The 19,868-nt window shown below is 53.3% G+C and overlaps 1 protein-coding gene across 4 annotated transcripts in view; it reads right to left on the bottom strand.

Annotated features, from left to right (window-relative positions):
• The window catches only part of SLC44A2 (solute carrier family 44 member 2 (CTL2 blood group)), a 62,697-nt gene that overhangs the window by 9,721 nt on the left and 33,108 nt on the right, over positions 1-19,868 (bottom strand). For all 4 annotated transcript variants that reach the window (XM_075577452.1, XM_075577454.1, XM_075577455.1 and 1 more), the window contains exons 9-20: positions 19,683-19,766; positions 18,997-19,109; positions 18,455-18,586; positions 15,872-15,971; positions 14,858-14,950; positions 13,590-13,674; positions 8,589-8,851; positions 8,190-8,284; positions 7,175-7,278; positions 6,761-6,834; positions 5,747-5,817; positions 3,380-3,468 (exon numbers count right to left, since the gene is read on the bottom strand). In XM_075577452.1, coding sequence (XP_075433567.1) covers positions 3,380-3,468; positions 5,747-5,817; positions 6,761-6,834; positions 7,175-7,278; positions 8,190-8,284; positions 8,589-8,851; positions 13,590-13,674; positions 14,858-14,950; positions 15,872-15,971; positions 18,455-18,586; positions 18,997-19,109; positions 19,683-19,766 — 1,303 coding nt within the window. The remainder of the gene's footprint in view (positions 1-3,379; positions 3,469-5,746; positions 5,818-6,760; positions 6,835-7,174; positions 7,279-8,189; positions 8,285-8,588; positions 8,852-13,589; positions 13,675-14,857; positions 14,951-15,871; positions 15,972-18,454; positions 18,587-18,996; positions 19,110-19,682; positions 19,767-19,868) is intronic.

Genomic DNA, 19,868 nt, shown 5'->3' with positions numbered 1-19,868 from the left:
CGGCCTAAAAGCAAAGATGAGGCTGCTATTGTTTTTCTCTGGAAAGGACTGGGCATTTCCTCTGAACGGAGGAGGGGTTGTCAAATCAAGTGTTTTCTCTACCCTTATCCCCGCCGTGTCCTAATCAGAGAGCCAGGGAAGAGAACAGGAGGGAGAGAGAAGAGGGGGGGGGGGGGAGAGAGAAGGGGGGATTTGCCTGTGCAAACTCTTGTGAGCCGTCAGACAGAAGGAAGCAGCCAGAGGGAAATCACACCCCTCCCGAGCCTCAGCTCCCCGTGTTTACAGCCGGACTTTATATATTTAAAAAAATACTGATCAGTGTCACATGGGCAAAAATGCCTTATTCACTCTGATAATGACCCATTAACCATGTCACTGCCATTAGTACACTTTGCCCCTAGGAGGGACTGACCCCTTAACCATGTCGCTGCCGTTAGTACACTTTGCCCCTAGGAGGACTGACCCATTAACCATGTCACTGCCATTAGTACACTTTGCCCCTAGGAGAGACTGACCCCTTAACCATGTCACTGCCATTAGTACACTTTGCCCTAGGAGGGACTGACCCCTTAACCATGTCACTGCCATTAGTACACTTTGCCCCTAGGAGGGACTGACCCCTTAAACATGTCACTGCCATTAGTACACTTTGCCCCTAGGAGGGACTGACCACTTAAACATGTCACTGCCATTAGTACACTTTGCCCCTAGGAGGGACTGACCCCTTAACCATGTCACTGCCATTAGTGCACTTTGCCCCTAGGAGGGACTGACCCATTAACCATGTCACTGCCATTAGTACACTTTGCCCCTAGGAGAGACTGACCCCTTAATCATGTCACTGCCATTAGTACACTTTGTCCCTAGGAGAGACTGACCCCTTAATCATGTCACTGCCATTAGTACACTTTGCCCCTAGGAGGGACTGACCCCTTAATCATGTCACTGCCATTAGGAGGGACTGACCCCTTAACCATGTCACTGCCATTAGTGCACTTTGCCCCTAGGAGGGACTGACCCATTAACCATGTCACTGCCATTAGTGCACTTTGCCCCTAGGAGAGACTGACCCCTTAATCATGTCACTGCCATTAGTACACTTTGCCCCTAGGAGGGACTGACCCCTTAACCATGTCACTGCCATTAGTACACTTTGCCCCTAGGAGGGACTGACCCCTTAACCATGTCACTGCCATTAGTACACTTTGCCCCTAGGAGGGACTGACCCCTTAATCATGTCACTGCCATTAGTACACTTTGCCCCTAGGAGGGACTGACCCCTTAATCATGTCACTGCCATTAGGTCACTTTGCCCCTAGGAGGGACTGACCCCTTAATCATGTCACTGCCATTAGTACACTTTGCCCCTAGGAGGGACTGATCCCTTAACCATGTCACTGCTATTAGTACACTTTGCCCCTAGGAGGGACTGACCCATTAACCATGTCACTGCCATTAGTACACTTTGCCCCTAGGAGGGATGACCCCTTAACCCTGTCACTGCCATTAGTACACTTTGCCCCTAGGAGGGACTGACCCCTTAACCATGTCACTGCCGTTAGTACACTTTGCCCCTAGGAGGGACTGACCCCTTAACCATGTCACTGCCATTAGTACACTTTGCCCCTAGGAGGGGCTGACCCCTTAACCATGTCACTGCCATTAGTACACTTTGCCCCTAGGAGGGATTGACCCCTTAACCCTGTCACTGCCATTAGTACACTTTGCCCCTAGGAGAGACTGACCCCTTAACCATGTCACTGCCATTAGTACACTTTGCCCCTAGGAGGGACTGACCCCTTAATCATGTCACTGCCATTAGTACACTTTGCCCCTAGGAGGGACTGACCCCTTAACCATGTCACTGCCATTAGTACACTTTGCCCCTAGGAGGGACTGACCCGTTAATCATGTCACTGCCATTAGTACACTTTGTCCCTAGGAGGGACTGACCTATTAACCATGTCACTGCCATTAGTACACTTTGTCCCTAGGAGGGACTGACCCCTTAACCACGTCACTGCCATTAGTACACTTTGCCCCTAGGAGGGACTGACCCCTTAATCATGTCACTGCCATTAGTACACTTTGCCCCTAGGAGAGACTGACCCCTTAACCATGTCACTGCCATTAGTACACTTTGCCCCTAGGTGGGACTGACCCCTTAACCCTGTCACTGCCATTAGTACACTTTGCCCCTAGGAGGGATTGACCCCTTAACCCTGTCACTGCCATTAGTACACTTTGCCCCTAGGAGAGACTGATCCCTTAACCCTGTCACTGCCATAAGTACACTTTGCCCCTAGGAGGGATTGACCCCTTAACCCTGTCACTGCCATTAGTACACTTTGCCCCTAGGAGGGACTGACCCCTTAATCATGTCACTGCCATTAGTACACTTTGCCCCTAGGAGGGACTGACCCCTTAATCATGTCACTGCCATTAGTACACTTTGCCCCTAGGAGAGACTGACCCCATAACCATGTCACTGCCATTAGTACACTTTGCCCCTAGGAGGGACTGACCCCTTAATCATGTCACTGCCATTAGTACACTTTGCCCCTAGGAGGGACTGACCCCTTAACCATGTCACTGCCATTAGTACACTTTGTCCCTAGGTGGGACTGACCCCTTAACCCTGTCACTGCCATTAGTGCACTTTGCCCCTAGGAGGGACTGCACACATTTGATTAAAACGTCTTCATTACGACTCTTATAACATTGTAACCAGGCCGTTGTCCACAACAGTGACGCTTGTCTACCCTGGGACCCTCTGGTCCCGGCACGCTCACTGGGGTTCCCGGCACGCTCACTGGGGTTCCCGGCACGCTCACTGGGGTTCCCGGCACGCTCACTGGGGTTCCCGGCACGCTCACTGGGGTTCCCGGCACGCTCACTGGGGTTCCCGGCACGCTCACTGGGGTTCCCGGCACGCTCACTGGGGTTCCCGGCACGCTCACTGGGGTTCCCGGCACGCTCACTGGGGTTCCCGGCACGCTCACTCGGGTTCCCGGCACGCTCACTCGGGTTCCCGGCACGCTCACTCGGGTTCCCGGCACGCTCACTCGGGTTCCCGGCACGCTCACTCGGGTTCCCAGCACGCTCACTGGCACGCTCACTGGGGTTCCCGGCACGCTCACTGGCACGCTCACTGGGGTTCCCGGCACGCTCACTGGGGTTCCCGGCACGCTCACTGGGGTTCCCGGCACGCTCACTGGGGTTCCCGGCACGCTCACTGGGGTTCCCGGCACGCTCACTGGGGTTCCCGGCACGCTCACTGGGGTTCCCGGCACGCTCACTGGGGTTCCCGGCCGACTATTGTTACGTTGTAACCAGGCGGTTAATTTGTAGCCAGCCGGGAATCGGTGCAAGAACTCACCATGATGGGGACCCAGTAATAATTGAGATCTGGAGCCGTGTCCTGGACGATGCGGATACGGTGAGTGAAGAAGAAGAAGGCGAGAATCCCTGCGGAAGAAAAAACACACACAATCAGAAAGTGTGAGACGGGGCAAACATGGAAGATGAACGAGTGAGGGAGCAATGTGGCGGTAATGCCTGCATCAGTTTCATTGCTCAGTCCCACGTAGGAGCAAAGTGACCTAATGACAGGGACGTGTGTAATGGGTTAAAGGGTCAGTCCCACGTAGGGGCAAAGTGACCTAATGACAGGGACGTGTGTAATGGGTTAAAGGGTCAGTCCCACGTAGGGGCAAAGTGACCTAATGACAGGGACGTGTGTAATGGGTTAAAGGGACAGTCCCACGTAGGAGCAAAGTGACCTAATGACAGGGACGTGTTTAATGGGTTAAAGGGTCAGTCCAATGTAGGGGCAAAGTGACCTAATGACAGGGACGTGTGTAATGGGTTAAAAGTTCAGTCCCACATAGGAGCAAAGTGACCTAATGACAGGGACGTGTGTAATGGGTTAAAGGTTCAGTCCCACGTAGGGGCAAAGTGACCTAATGACAGGGACGTGTGTAACGGGTTAAAGGGTCAGTCCCACGTAGGAGCAAAGTGACCTAATGACGGGGACGTGTTTAATGGGTTAAAGGGTCAGTCCCACGTAGGGGCAAAGTGACCTAATGACAGGGACGTGTGTAATGGGTTAAAGGGTCAGTCCCACGTAGGGGCAAAGTGACCTAATGACAGGGACGTGTGTAACGGGTTAAAGGGTCAGTCCAACGCAGGGGCAAAGTGACCTAATGACAGGGACGTATGTAATGGGTTAAAGGGTCAGTCCCACGTAGGAGCAAAGTGACCTAATGACAGGGACGTGTGTAATGGGATAAAGGGTCAGTCCCACGCAGGGGCAAAGTGACCTAATGACAGGGACGTGTTTAATGGGTTAGTCCCACGTAGGGGCAAAGTGACCTAATGACAGGGACGTGTGTCAAGAGAGAGGGGATTTGGCCCGGGATTAAAGGGGTTACACCCCATTTGGCCACCCTCTACTCTCACCTGGGAAGCAAGGGGTTAACTGGACTGGGGTCCAGTAATGTGTTTTTACCTTGCTTCAGCATCCTAATGTATATTCCCCTGTAAAAATGTATTGTTTCTGTTCCAGTGTTGCACCAACACATGCACTGGGATTGATGCGGGAGGCTTAAGGGGTTAATGAGCTATAGTTTAGGAAAATACAATTGTGTGGGGTCTTTTCAGAAATATCTGGGCTTCAAAAGGCTTGATTGAAGTTGGGTGTGAAAAGTACAGAGGGGGTTTGGTGTATGTTAACACATATGGCTGGTAGAGACAGCTAGGACCCAGGCTGGGGCATTGGGTGTGAAATATAGCACCAGTGACAAATGTTCACTACACACAGGCCCGCTTCAAATGATTTCTTGATGGGGGCCAGGGGTGCGGTTACGCAAGGAGATATCAGAATGAGTGACCTTACTAAATATAAGAATATTATGAGATGTCCTCGGCTGAACATGCTAAGAGTTACATATGTGTAACCGGGGGACCGAACCGCAAATAATGATTACAGACACATGATGTCTCGCCGGTACTAAGAGACAGATATTAATATCTCTCTTAATTTTAATATTACACGGTAATATTTAGTCTTATTGGGAGTGTCATGCGTGCCGGAATGTATTAATATGTCTCACGTGCCAGTAAGTACTACTGAACTGAAGTTATGAAGTTATTTAGATAGGAAAAGCAGTTTTTAAACGTCCTTGGGTGGGAGGAGTTTTACTCTGAGGAAAACTGTCAACCTCACCACCGATTGATGGGCTGGGTGTAGGTTGTGTTCAATGGGAAATAATTGTATAAGAACCAGGCTCAGCCTATGGCTATTGTCCTTCATGTCTTTTCGTGTCTTGATGATTATGAAGCTTGCTGTATGAACTGCCAGTCCAGAATTATGACTGTTTCATCATTTCCATCTTAAGTGAGTGTCCATATTTTGTCTGTTATTTGTTTATCTTGTGTGTTCACCTTTTTCAAGGAATAAATTACATTTTATCATATCTAAGTCTCGTTCAGTTCAACCCAGTTATATTTTTGGTGGTGTATTATTTCTAGCCTGTCACAAAGCTCCCGTCACAGTGTGTAACGGGTTAAAGGGTCAGTCCCACGTAGGGACAAAGTGACCTAATGACAGGGACGTGTGTAATGGGTTAAAGTGTCAGTCCCACATAGGAGCAAAGTGACCTAGTGACAGGGACGTGTGTAACGGGTTAAAGGGTCAGTCCCACGTATGGGCAAAGTGACCTAATGACAGTGACGTGTTACTCACCAACGCAGCCCACCACCAGGAGTTTTCCCAAGAAGAGGAGGAAGTCCGTGACCTTATCCAGGACGGCAACACTGAGGAGAGAGGAGGGAGAGAATTAGACAGCGGGGAGAGGAGGGAGAAAGGAGGGAGAGCGCTAGAAAGCGGGGAGAGGAGGGAGAAAGGAGGGAGAGAGTTAGACAGCGGGGAGAGGAGGGAGAAAGGCGGGAGAGAATTAGACAGCGGGGAGAGAAGGGAGAAAGGAGGGAGAGAATTAGACAGCGGGAGAGAAGGGAGAAAGGAGGGAGAGAGTTAGACAGCGGGGAGAGAAGGGAGAAACGAGGGAGAGAGTTAGACAGCGGGGAGAGAAGGGAGAAAGGAGGGAGAGAGTTAGACAGCGGGGGGGGGGGAGGAGGGAGAGGGCTAGATACCCAGCGGGGAGAGGAGGGAGAGGGTTAGATACCCAGGGAGAGAGGAGGCAGCTCAGGGGTAAAGAGATCCAGTTCAGACCCAGAATATATGATGTCATGGGTGAGAAGGTAATGACGACATCACCTAGAGAGGTCAGTAGATGAATGAGATCATGCAGAGTACATGATGTCACTGGTGAGGTCAGAACACAGGAGTGGTGGGGACAGAGCTGATGAGGTCATTGAGATCAGAAAACTACAGACTATTGGGGTCATGCAGAGCACATGATGTCACTGGTGAGGTCAGAAAACAAGACCGACTTGGGCACATGAGGTAATTGACGAGACCAGATGACTATGGACCAATGGAGTTATGCAGAGTATTACTACAGCATCAATAATTGGTCATAGGACTATGGACCAATGGTATCATGCAGAGCACATGATGTCATAGCCTGTGGACCAATGGGAACATGCAAAGCCCATTATGACATCACCGATGATATCAGAGGACTATGGGCCAATCAGATTCAGGGCATACGACCTCAAAAACGGATGGCGTTTATCCCGGGGGCCGGTCAGACACCACCCCGGACACGCTCTGTGCAGGCAGAGGGGCCCCTCTCACCGAATGATGTTCCTCATGAGCAGGAAGAAGGCGTTCCGAGCCGAGGTGCAGAAATTGGTGCCGTATATGGCTATCTGTCACAGAAAAGGCACATCAACCCCCGCACCGCCATGTCTTACACAGCGCCTGCGCCCCCTCCACTTTGCCTACTGCAGCACCTCCCCCTTTGCACGGATGGTCCTGTAGCTCCTCCCCCTCGTATCTCCACCCCTCACGGATTACCCTCGCTGTAACTCCGCCCCCATACCCAACCCCGCCTCCTTGTACCCAATCTCTTAGCTCCTCCCACTTATAAACACCCCCTCTCTAGCCCCTCCTACTTGAATTCTCTTAGCTCCGCCCTGCACCATGCACCAGGAAACTCCCCCTTCTAGCCCCGCCCCTGGGAGCACCGTAGCCCCGCCCCCCTCTCACCATGATGTACGCGTTGCGATTGATGAATTTGATGAACTTCTCCAGGCACCAGAAGCAGCATTTCAAACAGCACAGGAGGAAGCGGGCACATTTATTATCCAACCCTGAACAGGGAGGAAGAACAGGGTCATTATATAATGTCACTGTGTCACCCTGCAGGGGGAGGGACAGACTCCATGCCCCATAGCTCCCTCCTGTCTGTGTCACTGTGTCACCCTGCGGGGGGAGGGACAGACTCCATGTCCCATAGCTCCCTCCTGTCTGTGTCACTGTGTCACCCTGCGGGGGGAAGGACAGACTCCATGTCCCATAGCTCCCTCCTGTCTGTGTCACCGTGTCACCCTGCGGGGGGAGGGACAGACCATGTCCCATAGCTCCCTCCTGTCTGTGTCACTGTGTCACCCTGCAGGGGGAGGGACAGACTCCATGTCCCATAGCTCCCTCCTGTCTGTGTCACTGTGTCACCCTGCGGGGGGAGGGACAGACTCCATGTCCCATAGCTCCCTCCTGTCTGTGTCACTGTGTCACCCTGCGGTGGGAGGGACAGACTCCATGTCCCATAGCTCCCTCCTGTCTGTGTCACTGTGTCACCCTGCGGGGGGAGGGACAGACTCCATGTCCCATAGCTCCCTCCTGTCTGTGTCACCGTGTCACCCTGCGGGGGGAGGGACAGACTCCATGTCCCATAGCTCCCTCCTGTCTGTGTCACTGTGTCACCCTGCGGGGGAGGGACAGACTCCATGTCCCATAGCTCCCTCCTGTCTGTGTCACGGTGTCACCCTGCGTGGGGAGGGACAGACTCCATGTCCCATAGCTCCCTCCTGTCTGTGTCACTGTGTCACCCTGCGGGGGGAGGGACAGACTCCATGTACCATAGCTCCCTCCTGTCTGTGTCACTGTGTCACCCTGCGGGGGGAGGGACAGACTCCGTGTCCCATAGCTCCCTCCTGTCTGTGTCACCCTGCGGTGGGAGGGACAGACTCCATGTCCCATAGCTCCCTCCTGTGTGTCACACCTTTTAGCTTATGGTCCAGATACTCCAACATGACTCTGATCAGCTGCACGATAGCGAGAATAAGAGATCCAAATGCAAGAGACCCCGTGTGATACCTGGACAGACAGAGCAGAGGAATTAAACACGTCCCTGTCATTAGGTCACTTTGCCCCTACGTGGGACTGACCCTTTAACCCATTACACACGTCCCTGTCATTAGGTCCCTTTGCCCCTACGTGGGACTGACCCTTTAATATTACACACGTCCCTGTCATTAGGTCCCTTTGCCCCTACGTGGGACTGACCCTTTAACCCATTACACACGTCCCTGTCATTAGGTCACTTTGCCCCTACCTGGGACTGCCCCTTTAACCCATTACACACGTCCCCGCCTCGGGAACGCTGGACGTTGGCTCTCACCTCAGCGCTCGGCCCAGGGAGGAGAAGATGGGGAACGCCGGCATGTCGTCGGGTTTCTTGAAGGCCCAGTAATAGGAGGCGAAGGCGCCGGCCAGCGTCACCTGTCCCAGGGCGATGACAAAGTTGGCCAGCCACAGGAACATGAAGGCGTTGTACACTTGGAAGACGATCAGGTACTTGTGGTAATAGGTCTCGCCGCCGTAGAACGCAAACTGGCAGCGGGCGTCGGGGCACAGGCGGGTGATGTTGGTGGTGTTAAACGTCTGGACGGACAACGGGCGGAACAGAGTTAAACGGTAACAAATAAAGACGCGGAGGTAACAGCTGATTGTGTTCATCTATTGTGATACAGATGCGCACACACACACATTAACACAGCGATACACACACACTACCACAGTGATACCTTTATACACACACACACACACACAAGCGATACACATACACACACAGTGATACCTTTATAAACACACTAACACTGATACAGATGCACACACACATTAACACAGCGAAACACACATTAGCACTGATACACACACACACCAACACAGTGATACAGACGCACACACACCAACACCATTATATATACACACACAGTTCTACATCAACATCATGTATTCACTTAAGGGAGCACCGCAACACTCTACAAACTAAAACTCTACGCAATTACATTTTGTTAAGACAGGGAAAGCCAGTAGGAAGAGGTACGGCTTACTCCGGGCCCAAAACAGTGGTATGGTTGGTATTCACCGGAGCTCTGGCGGAAGCGGGTTCCAGACCTCTGAAGCTCCCCGCGAGAAGGCTGCTCACCCGGTGTAAGGTGCAGAACCCTTCTGAGGACCGGAGATCATAGCCAGTATCCCTTGACCTTGCAAAGGTTTTAAAGGCCAATTTGAACCGAACCCGGAAGACCACTGGAAGCCAGTGTAGGTCAAGTAAGATGGGAGTCATGTGCTGAAAGCGAGAAGCAAATGTCTCAGCATCCGAGCGGCAGTGTTCAGCACAAGCTGAAGCCTCTGCAACAGGCACAGCAGCATATGAGGCATTCCCGGAGTCCAACCGCGTCAACATCTAGACCTGTGACTCAAGGTTCATAGACGAGGGGAGTAGGCGCCAACTCCGAAAGAGCCTCAGATAGAAAAACCCAGCCTTAAAAACTGGGGCCACTTGTGCTCGTACGTTGAGACTCTGGTCAAAGACGATGCAGAAGTTTCGAACCTGGGACATGGGCAGTGGCTGTACACCATTGAGTAGAGGTAGTAGCTCACAAACCCCTGTCCCATACTCGGGCGTCTTGCCGAACCTATAAAAACCATTCGTTCCATCTCGTCAGGGTTGTGCTTCAGCCAATTCATCTCCATCCATGCCGCTACCTCGTCTAGAGACGTCGTCAATGTAACTACAGCCGTCCTGTGCTGCCCTGCATAGAAACATAGTGTGTCATCAGCATACTGGTGGCACTCCAGGCCATGCTTACGGATGATTTGGCCCAGCGGTTTTACATATACGTTCAACAGGAGTGGTGATAGCACCAACCCTTGATGGACCCCAAAGGAGACAGGCCCTACCGGTAACACATGGGACCCCATAGCCACCTGCTGGGTATGGCCCTGTAGAAACGAGGCAACCCATTGTAGTGCGGTTCCAAGGATACCCTCAAGCGATGCAGCAGCACCCCATAATCAATCGTGTTGAAGGCCGCCACCACCAGCCAGACCAGGACCGACTCTGTTCCATGACCGGCTCAAAATCCAGACTGCGTGGGATCGAAGATTTCCAGACAACCTTCCAGCTGGGTGAAAACTACCCTCTCCAACACTTTCCATACGACGGGAAGGTTGGAGATTGGACGATAGCTGGCGAGAACATAAACATCTTGACCCACTTCCTTCGACAGGTCAGAACCAGCATCTTTTTCGAGGAACACCGGCACCACCCGTGCCGAGAGGGATCTGTTCATGATCTCCACCAACCACGGAGCAACTTCATCAATGGTCTCTTTCTGGAACCATAATGTACAGGGATCCAAGTCACAAGTAGTCCAGTTCACCGCAGCCGTGACGGAGAGGAAATCCTGGATTGAGATGATGCTGAGCTCTTCCAAGACAAGCTTTACCTGCAGGGCGAGGCGGATCATGGGGTCCATCAAGGGACAAATAGCGGCACGGATGCAGGTGATCTCATCGTAGAATCAAATTAAATTTACATCGCTCCTCTGTTGAACAAACCAGGATGGAGGAGCAGAATCAATAAACCAGACTGCTCACCATTCTGGAGAGGTCCGCTGAATGATTCCTCGCGGAGGGCGACTTAAGCTTTCTTGGCCTTGACGACTGCACGCTTATACGCCTGTTGACATACCGTCAAGGCTGTTCGATCAATATCCTGACAGGAACTCAACCATTGATGCGCTTTCCTTCATAGAGCCTACAGCAGGTCCCAGAGGTGGCGAGAATACCACAGCGCACTTATGGATTTGCGAGTAGACATTCTCCAAAGACTGGTCACTTCATCCGTGGATGCATGGAGAGTCAAGTTGAACTTCGACGGACGCAGACGTTGGCGTCCGGAGAAAATGGGGAGAAATGGGCCCCAAGACCAGCCCTAAATCTGATGGGCTCAAGCAGCCTCCTAGGCCATACCCAAGCTGTCTTGGTCCCAGCACTCCATTTAAGAAATGGTGGGGCGCCTTCAATCTGGGCCTGGATCACTCTGATCTGTCCATAGAAGGGAAGAAAACGTTACCTCCCCAGCCGATACCCCCTGCTCAAAGATCAAATCAAGTGTATGACTGTGCTCGTGTGTCGGGCAGGGTTGCCACCACTCCTGGTTTTAAACCTGGAGACTACGGGTTTTGGCCTCTTATCTCCAGGCTACGGGTTTACCTAGTAAACATCCGGGTGGCAACAGGAACGCAACGTGACCGCTGCCATGGCTGAGACGCTATGTGACGGCACGCCGTGTAGCGCTTTCACGCGACGCCTAGGTGCCCCGTTGCCATGGCAACTTGACGCAGTGCGCAGTCACGCTGCGTCCCGTTGGCATGGCAACACGGCACCATGTGAACCCGCGCAGCCACATAGAGAATAGTTGCAGAGGACAGATACCGGGAAAACGGCGCCAATAGTCAACCGCGGCAGTTTTTTTTTCTTCCTCCGGGTTGGGCTTCAGAAAAGGTGGTAACCCTGGTGACGGGCCATGCACATATTGGCTAGATCCCATGGATCCCACAGTACCAAAAAGATCCCTTGTCGCCGCTTTGTCTGGGTCATCAACCCACATGTTGAGGTTCTTCAGCACCACAGAGCGAGGGAACTCCAGTAATAACGGGAGTGACCACATCCAACAACCGAGATACAAAATCACCCCCGTGTCCAGACGGCCTATGCACCAGGGGGCAATACAACGCTCGGTTGTCCTGCACGGCACCACGAATGGTCATGTACTGAAAAGACGGGACCCGGGGCCAAGGGTGGGAGGTGCAGATAATGTTGGATTGAAATACACACACATTAACATACCATTACACACACACACACACACACACACACACACACACACACACAGTGATACACTAATAAACACATTAACATACCATTACACACACACACACACACACAGTGATACACTAATAAACACATTAACATACCATTACACACACAACACACACACACACACACACACACACACACAGTGATACACTAATAAACACATTAACATACCATTACACACACACACACACACACACACACACAGTGATACACTAATAAACACATTAACATACCATTACACACACCACACACACACACACAGTGATACACTAATAAACACATTAACATACCATTACACACACCACACACACACACACAGTGATACACTAATAAACACATTAACATACCATTACACACACACACACAGTGATACACTAATAAACACATTAACATACCATTACACACACCACACACACCACACACACACACACAGTGATACACTAATAAACACATTAACATACCATTACACACACACACACAGTGATACACTAATAAACACATTAACATACCATTACACACACCACACACACACACACAGTGATACACTAATAAACACATTAACATACCATTACACACACCACACACACACACACAGTGATACACTAATAAACACATTAACATACCATTACACACACACACACAGTGATACACTAATAAACACATTAACATACCATTACACACACCACACACACACACACACAGTGATACACTAATAAACACATTAACATACCATTACACACACCACACACACACACAGTGATACACTAATAAACACATTAACATACCATTACACACACCACACACACAGTGATACACTAATACACACATTAACATACCATTACGCACACCACACACACACAGTGATACACTAATACACACATTAACATACCATTACACACCACACACAGTGATACACACATTAACATACCATTACACACACCACACACACACACAGTGATACACTAATACACACTAACATACCATTACACACACCACACACAGTGATACACTAATACACACATTAACATACCATTACACACGCAAACCACACACACACACCAACATACCATTACACACGCAAACCACACACACACACCAACATACCATTACACACACACACACACAGTGATACACTAATACACACATTCACATACCATTACACACACACACAGTGATACACTAATACACACATTCACATACCATTACACACACACACAGTGATACACTAATACACACACACACCGATAGTCGTTGATTCACAATGCACTGCTTACCCTGGTGGCAGTGAATGGGTTAAACTTTGCGTTCCTGATCTCGCAACAAATTGTGTGTAACCCCTTCACGGCCAGAGTCGGAATTTGTAGCCCGCATTAGAGATAACTGCCCGGTATTCAATGTAAACACCGTGGCACATCGCGGGTTATTTAAAGATGGCTGCCCAGGGACTCACCTCTGGGTTGCAGGTCTTGCCCGCGAAATCGCACTGCGTGTCGTTAAACACTTTATAAACGGCCCCGCTAGAGGTGGAGAGGAAGCTGCGGCGGAAGGGTTAAGGGTTCAGCAACACTCATTAGGAGGTATATGTCCCCGAGGTGAGTGTACAACGAGTGGGCGTGCGTCCCCCGAGGTGAGTGTACAATGAGCGGGCGCGCGTCCCCCGAGGTGAGTGTACAGCGAGTGGGCGCGCGTCCCCCGAGGTGAGTGTACAACGAGCGGGCGCGCGTCCCCCGAGGTGAGTGTACAACGAGCGGGCGCGCGTCCCCCGAGGTGAGTGTACAACGAGCGGGCGCGCGTCCCCCGAGGTGAGTGTACAACGAGCGGGCGCGCGTCCCCCGAGGTGAGTGTACAACGAGCGGGCGTGCGTCCCCCGAGGTGAGTGTACAACGAGCGGGCGTGCGTCCCCCGAGGTGAGTGTACAACGAGCGGGCGCGCGTCCCCCGAGGTGAGTGGACGCGCGTCCCCGAGGTGAGTGTACAACGAGCGGGCGCGTCCCCTGAGGCGAGTGTACAGCGAGTGGGCGCGCGTCCCCCGAGGTGAGTGTACAGCGAGTGGGCGCGCGTCCCCCGAGGTGAGTGGGCGCGTCCCCGAGGTCAGTGTGCAAGGAGTGGGCGCGTCCCCGAGGTCAGTGTACAAGGAGTGGGCGTGTCCCCGAGGTCAGTGTACAAGGAGTGGGCGTATCCCCGAGGTCAGTGTACAAGGAGTGGGCGTGTCCCCGAGGTCAGTGTACAAGGAGTGGGCGTGTCCCCGAGGTCAGTGTACAATGAGTGGGCGTGTCCCTGAGGTCAGTGTACAAGGAGTGGGCGTGTCCCCGAGATCAGTGTACAAGGAGTAGGCGTGTCCCAGAGGTCAGTGTACAAGGAGTGGGCGTGTCCCCGAGGTCAGTGTACAAGGAGTGGGCGTGTCCCCGAGGTCAGTGTACAAGGAGTGGGCGTATCCCCGAGGTCAGTGTACAAGGAGTGGGCGTGTCCCCGAGGTCAGTGTACAAGGAGTGGGCGTGTCCCCGAGGTCAGTGTACAAGGAGTGGGCGCGTCCCCGAGTTGAGTGTACAAGGAGTGGGCGTGTCCCCGAGGTCAGTGTACAAGGAGTGGGCGTGTCCCCGAGGTCAGTGTACAAGGAGTGGGCGCATCCCCGAGTTGAGTGTACAAGGAGTGGGCGTGTCCCCGAGGTCAGTGTACAAGGAGTGGGCGCGTTGGAGGCCGGAGCACTTGGAGAGGATACACAGAGGTGATGGCCCAGTAGGCGATACAGAGACACACAAGCAGGAAGGTGAAGAGCGGAAAAACCATGGAGGACATCACGTATCCGACTGCCCTGAGGAGAGAGGAAAGGGAGTGTCACGTGCGTACAATACACACACACACACACACGATCTTAACCATCTGCATTTGCTATAGACAGAGTGTCCTTAGGAATCACAGGGGGTGATGTGTAGAAATCCCTTCTTCAGTGAATGCGGGTGAATTACTACATGAGGTTCACTTGTGTGTTTCCCCATGTTTTTGTAACTTTACACGCATGTACTGTATATAACCACGAGGAAAAGTGGATTGAGCGCTGTGTTTGTATTCTACGGCTTTCCACCGGAGCGCCCTGTGACTTTGGCAGAGAACGCAGCAGATCACGTGGTGATCAGATTGGTGCCCGTAGCCGTTACTCAAGTCCATGGGACGAAGGCGTGGCGAAAGGCGAAACGTGCATCGGGTCAGGTTTGACGTCCTCTCCATCTCCGGAGATGTCTGCACGGAATCTCCTCCATCATGGTGACGGTTACAGACTTTTTTTTTACCTGCGTCTTCCCTAACGGACTCTACTTTCTGAAGCAGACCTCCCCGACCACGTGGACTGTGTTTCCTACTTGAACCTGCCTGGGTAAATTTAGTTTGGTTTTCTGTTATTGATACGTTGACCTGTTGGGCAGATCGGTCCAGCTAGTGTTCTTTTCATCTATAATTTGGAGGTGTTGCTTTATGATCTTTACCATTTGAATGTATGGACATAATACTCGTGACCGGCTGGTCTACTGCATGGTCATATGGACCGCTCTCTATCAGGGACACATGTAGGTTACAGGGTATAGTATATAGGATCTTAGTCAGTGTCGTATTGGTGTTATTAGGATAGGTGTGTATGTGAGGGGTTTCTTTTTTATGAATGGCTAGGATGAACACATTGAGGTTACATGTGACGTGTTCTCATGCGGCGCGCACAGCGTGGGCCCGTCCCTGGTGTTACCTGCTCGCTTCCTTAATCAGTGCAATGGCGATCATGATCCTCTTCCTCAGGAAGATGAGCAGCAGGATAATGATGACTTCCATGATGCAGAGAATGATCACTGCGGAGAGCAAGGGGAGAAGGTGAGCGGGCGGTGCCAGCCTCCCCCAAACACACACAGCATGGGCAGTGCCAGCCTCTCCCAAACACACAGCCACACACACAAAGCATGGGCAGTGCCACCTTCCCCTAAACACACAGCATGGGCAATGCCAGCCTCCCCCAAACACACACAGCATGGGCAGTGCCAGCTTCCCCCAAACACACAGCATGGGCAGTGCCAGCCTCTCCCAAACACACACAGCATGTGCTCTGCCAGCCTCCCCCAAACACACACACACACACACACACACACAGCATGTGCAGGTGCAGTGCCAGCCTCCCCCAAACACACACACACACAACATTTATACACAGCACAGGTACATCGCAGGCAGCGGCAGTGCCAGCCTACACACACACACACCATGCCATGTATACACAGTGCAGGCAGTGGCAGTGCCAGCCTTCCACCCACACATTACACCATAACATGTATACACAGCACAGGTACAGCGCGGGCAGCGGCAGTGTCAGCCTCCCCCTCACACACACTACACCATGCCATGTATACACAGCACAGGTACAGCGTGGGCAGCGGCAGTGCCAGCCTCCCCCTCACACACACTACTACACCATGCCATGCATACACAGCACAGGTACAGCGCGGGCAGCGGCAGTGCCAGCCTCCCCCTCACACACACACACTACTACACCATGCCATGTATACACAGCACAGGTACAGCGCGGGCAGCGGCAGTGCCAGCCTCCCCCTCACACACACACTACTACACCATGCCATGTATACACAGCACAGGTACAGCGCGGGCAGCGGCAGTGCCAGCCTCCCCCTCACACACACACTACTACACCATGCCATGTATACACAGCACAGGTACAACGCGGGCAGCGGCAGTGCCAGCCTCCCCCTCACACACACACACTACTACACCATGCCATGTATACACAGCACAGGTACAGCGCGGGCAGAGGCAGTGCCAGCCTCCCCCTCACACACACTACTACACCATGACATGTATACACAGCACAGGTACAGCGCGGGCAGCGACAGTGCCAGCCTCCCCCCCCCCCCCCTCACACACACTACTACACCATGCCATGTATACACAGCACAGGTACAGCGCGGGCAGCGGCAGTGCCAGCCTCCCCCTCTCACACACTACTATACTACACCATGCCATGTATACACAGCACAGGTACAGCGCGGACAGCGGCAGTGCCAGCCACCCCCTCACACACACTACTACACCATGCCATGTATACACAGCGCAGGTACAGCGTGGGCAGCGGCAGTGCCAGCCTCCCCCTCACACACACTACTACACCATGCCATATATACACAGCACAGGTACAGCGCGGGCAGCGGCAGTGCCAGCCTCCCCCTCACACACACTACTACACCATGCCATGTATACACAGCACAGGTACAGCGCGGGCAGCGGTAGTGCCAGCCTCCCCCACACACACACTACTACACCATGCCATGTATACACAGCACAGGTACAGCGCGGGCAGCGGCAGTGCCAGCCTCCCCCTCACTCACACACTACTACACCATGCCATGTATACACAGCACAGGTACAGCGCGGGCAGCGGCAGTGCCAGCCTCCCCCTCACACACACACTACTACACCATGCCATGTATACACAGCACAGGTACAGCGCGGGCAGCGGCAGTGCCAGCCTCCCCCTCACACACACTACTACTACACCATGCCATGTATACACAGCACAGGTACAGCGCGGGCAGCGGCAGTGCCAGCCTCCCCCTCACACACACACTACTACACCATGACATGTATACACAGCACAGGTACAGCGCGGGCAGCGGCAGTGCCAGCCTCCCCCTCACACACACTACTACACCATGCCATGTATACACAGCACAGGTACAGCGCGGGCAGCGGCAGTGCCAGCCTCCCCCCTCACACACTACTACACCATGCCATGTATACACAGCACAGGTACAGCGCGGGCAGCGGCAGTGCCAGCCTCCCCCTCACACACACTACTACACCATGCCATGCATACACAGCACAGGTACAGCGCGGGCAGCGGCAGTGCCAGCCTCCCCCTCACACACACTACTACACCATGCCATATATACACAGCACAGGTACAGCGCGGGCAGCGGCAGTGCCAGCCTCCCCCTCACACACACTACTACACCATGCAATGTATACACAGCACAGGTACAGCGCGGGCAGCGGCAGTGCCAGCCTCCCCCTCACACACACTACTACACCATGCCATGTATACACAGCACAGGTACAGCGCGGGCAGTGCCAGCCTCCCCCTCACACACTACTACACCATGCCATGTATACACAGCACAGGTACAGCGCGGGCAGCGGCAGTGCCAGCCCCCCCTCACACACACTACTACACCATGCCATGTATACACAGCGCAGGTACAGCGCGGGCAGCGGCAGTGCCAGCCTCCCCCTCACACACTGCGGACGGCAGTATACGCCAGTCGCTTACTGAATGCCAGCCAGGTCTGACGGAGGTGCAGATACACTCGGAAGTCCGTCTGGAAGCCGATATCCTTCAGGGTGACATCTGCCCCGGCCGCGTCCTTCAGACGGGCGTATTCCATGTAGCAGTGAAATATTCCTGAGGGCGACAGAGGAGGAAATGGGAAACCGATCCCCCTCTACCGGCAATCAAATAATAATAATAATAATAATAATAATAATAATTATTATTATTATTATTATTAATTGCCTATATTATATCCCCAAATGTGATTGAAAACCCTTTGGGTGCCTGGGGTCTGGCACTGCAGGGGTTACGTAGTCACTATGTTCTGGCCTAGTCTTTGAAGTGGGATCTTGTGAGGTTGTAACACTCATGGAGCTCAGAGACTGGTCTATGTAGTGGGATCCTGTGAGGCTACGACACTAGGGGGTGGGGGGGAAGGGAGGAGATCACAGCTCGGTGTTAAAAACGTGGGATCCCACGGACACTCGGAAAGGCAGCTCAGAGCCCGAGCACCACGCCCCCCCCCCCCCCCCCCCACTCACCGTAACCCATCACCGCGATCAGCAGCACGATAATCACCCAGACCATAATACCGGCCAGGAACCGCAGCAGCACCACGAACACCAGGCTCACCACCATGGCGATCAGCAGTCCTCTGCGCGGGGAGAACGGCCACGTTAGTGTCCGGCAAAGACCCAAGATCTCCAACCAACAGGTCTTCTCCGGTGCCCCACCCTCGTTACGAGACACTCCGTCCCCACCGAGACGAGCCCTCACCCACCGAGATGCTCCCTCCCCACCAAGACGCTCCCTCCCCACAGGGACGCCCCCTTCCCCACAAGACGCACCCCACCGAGATGCACCTTCTCTCACCGAGGCGCCACACCGAGATGCATCATCCCCCACCGATATGCACCCTCCCCCACCGAGACGCGCCCTCTCTCACCGAGACAACCCACCCGAGACGCCCCCCACCGAAACGCACCCTTCCCATCATCGAGACGCACCCTCCCCCACCGAGATGCACCCTCCCCCACTGAGACGACCCCCACCGAAACGCGCCCTTCCCATCATCGAGACGCACCCTCCCCCACCGAGACGCCCCCTCCCCCAGCCGAGACGCCCCCTCCCCCAACCGAGACGCCCCCTCCCCCAACCGAGACGCCCCCTCCCCCAACCGAGACGCTCCCTCCCCCAACCGACACCCCACAGAGACGCCCCCTCTTACATGATAATCCAGTACCAAGACACCGTGTAGTCCTCAAAGATCTTCATGGCCACTTGCCGAGCTTCTAAGACCACATTGGCTTTCCTGTGTGGAAAAGGACACGGAGAGAGATGACGGGGCGGCCGGGAAAAGGACACGGAGAGAGGTGACGGGGCGGCCGGGAAAAGGACACGGAGAGAGATGACG

This window comes from Ascaphus truei, chromosome 20 (genome assembly GCF_040206685.1).
Source record: "Ascaphus truei isolate aAscTru1 chromosome 20, aAscTru1.hap1, whole genome shotgun sequence".
In the NCBI taxonomy this organism is placed as follows: Eukaryota; Metazoa; Chordata; class Amphibia; order Anura; family Ascaphidae; genus Ascaphus; species Ascaphus truei.
Note: the sequence above shows the minus strand (reverse complement) of the source record. Positions and strands in the feature narration are given on the sequence as shown.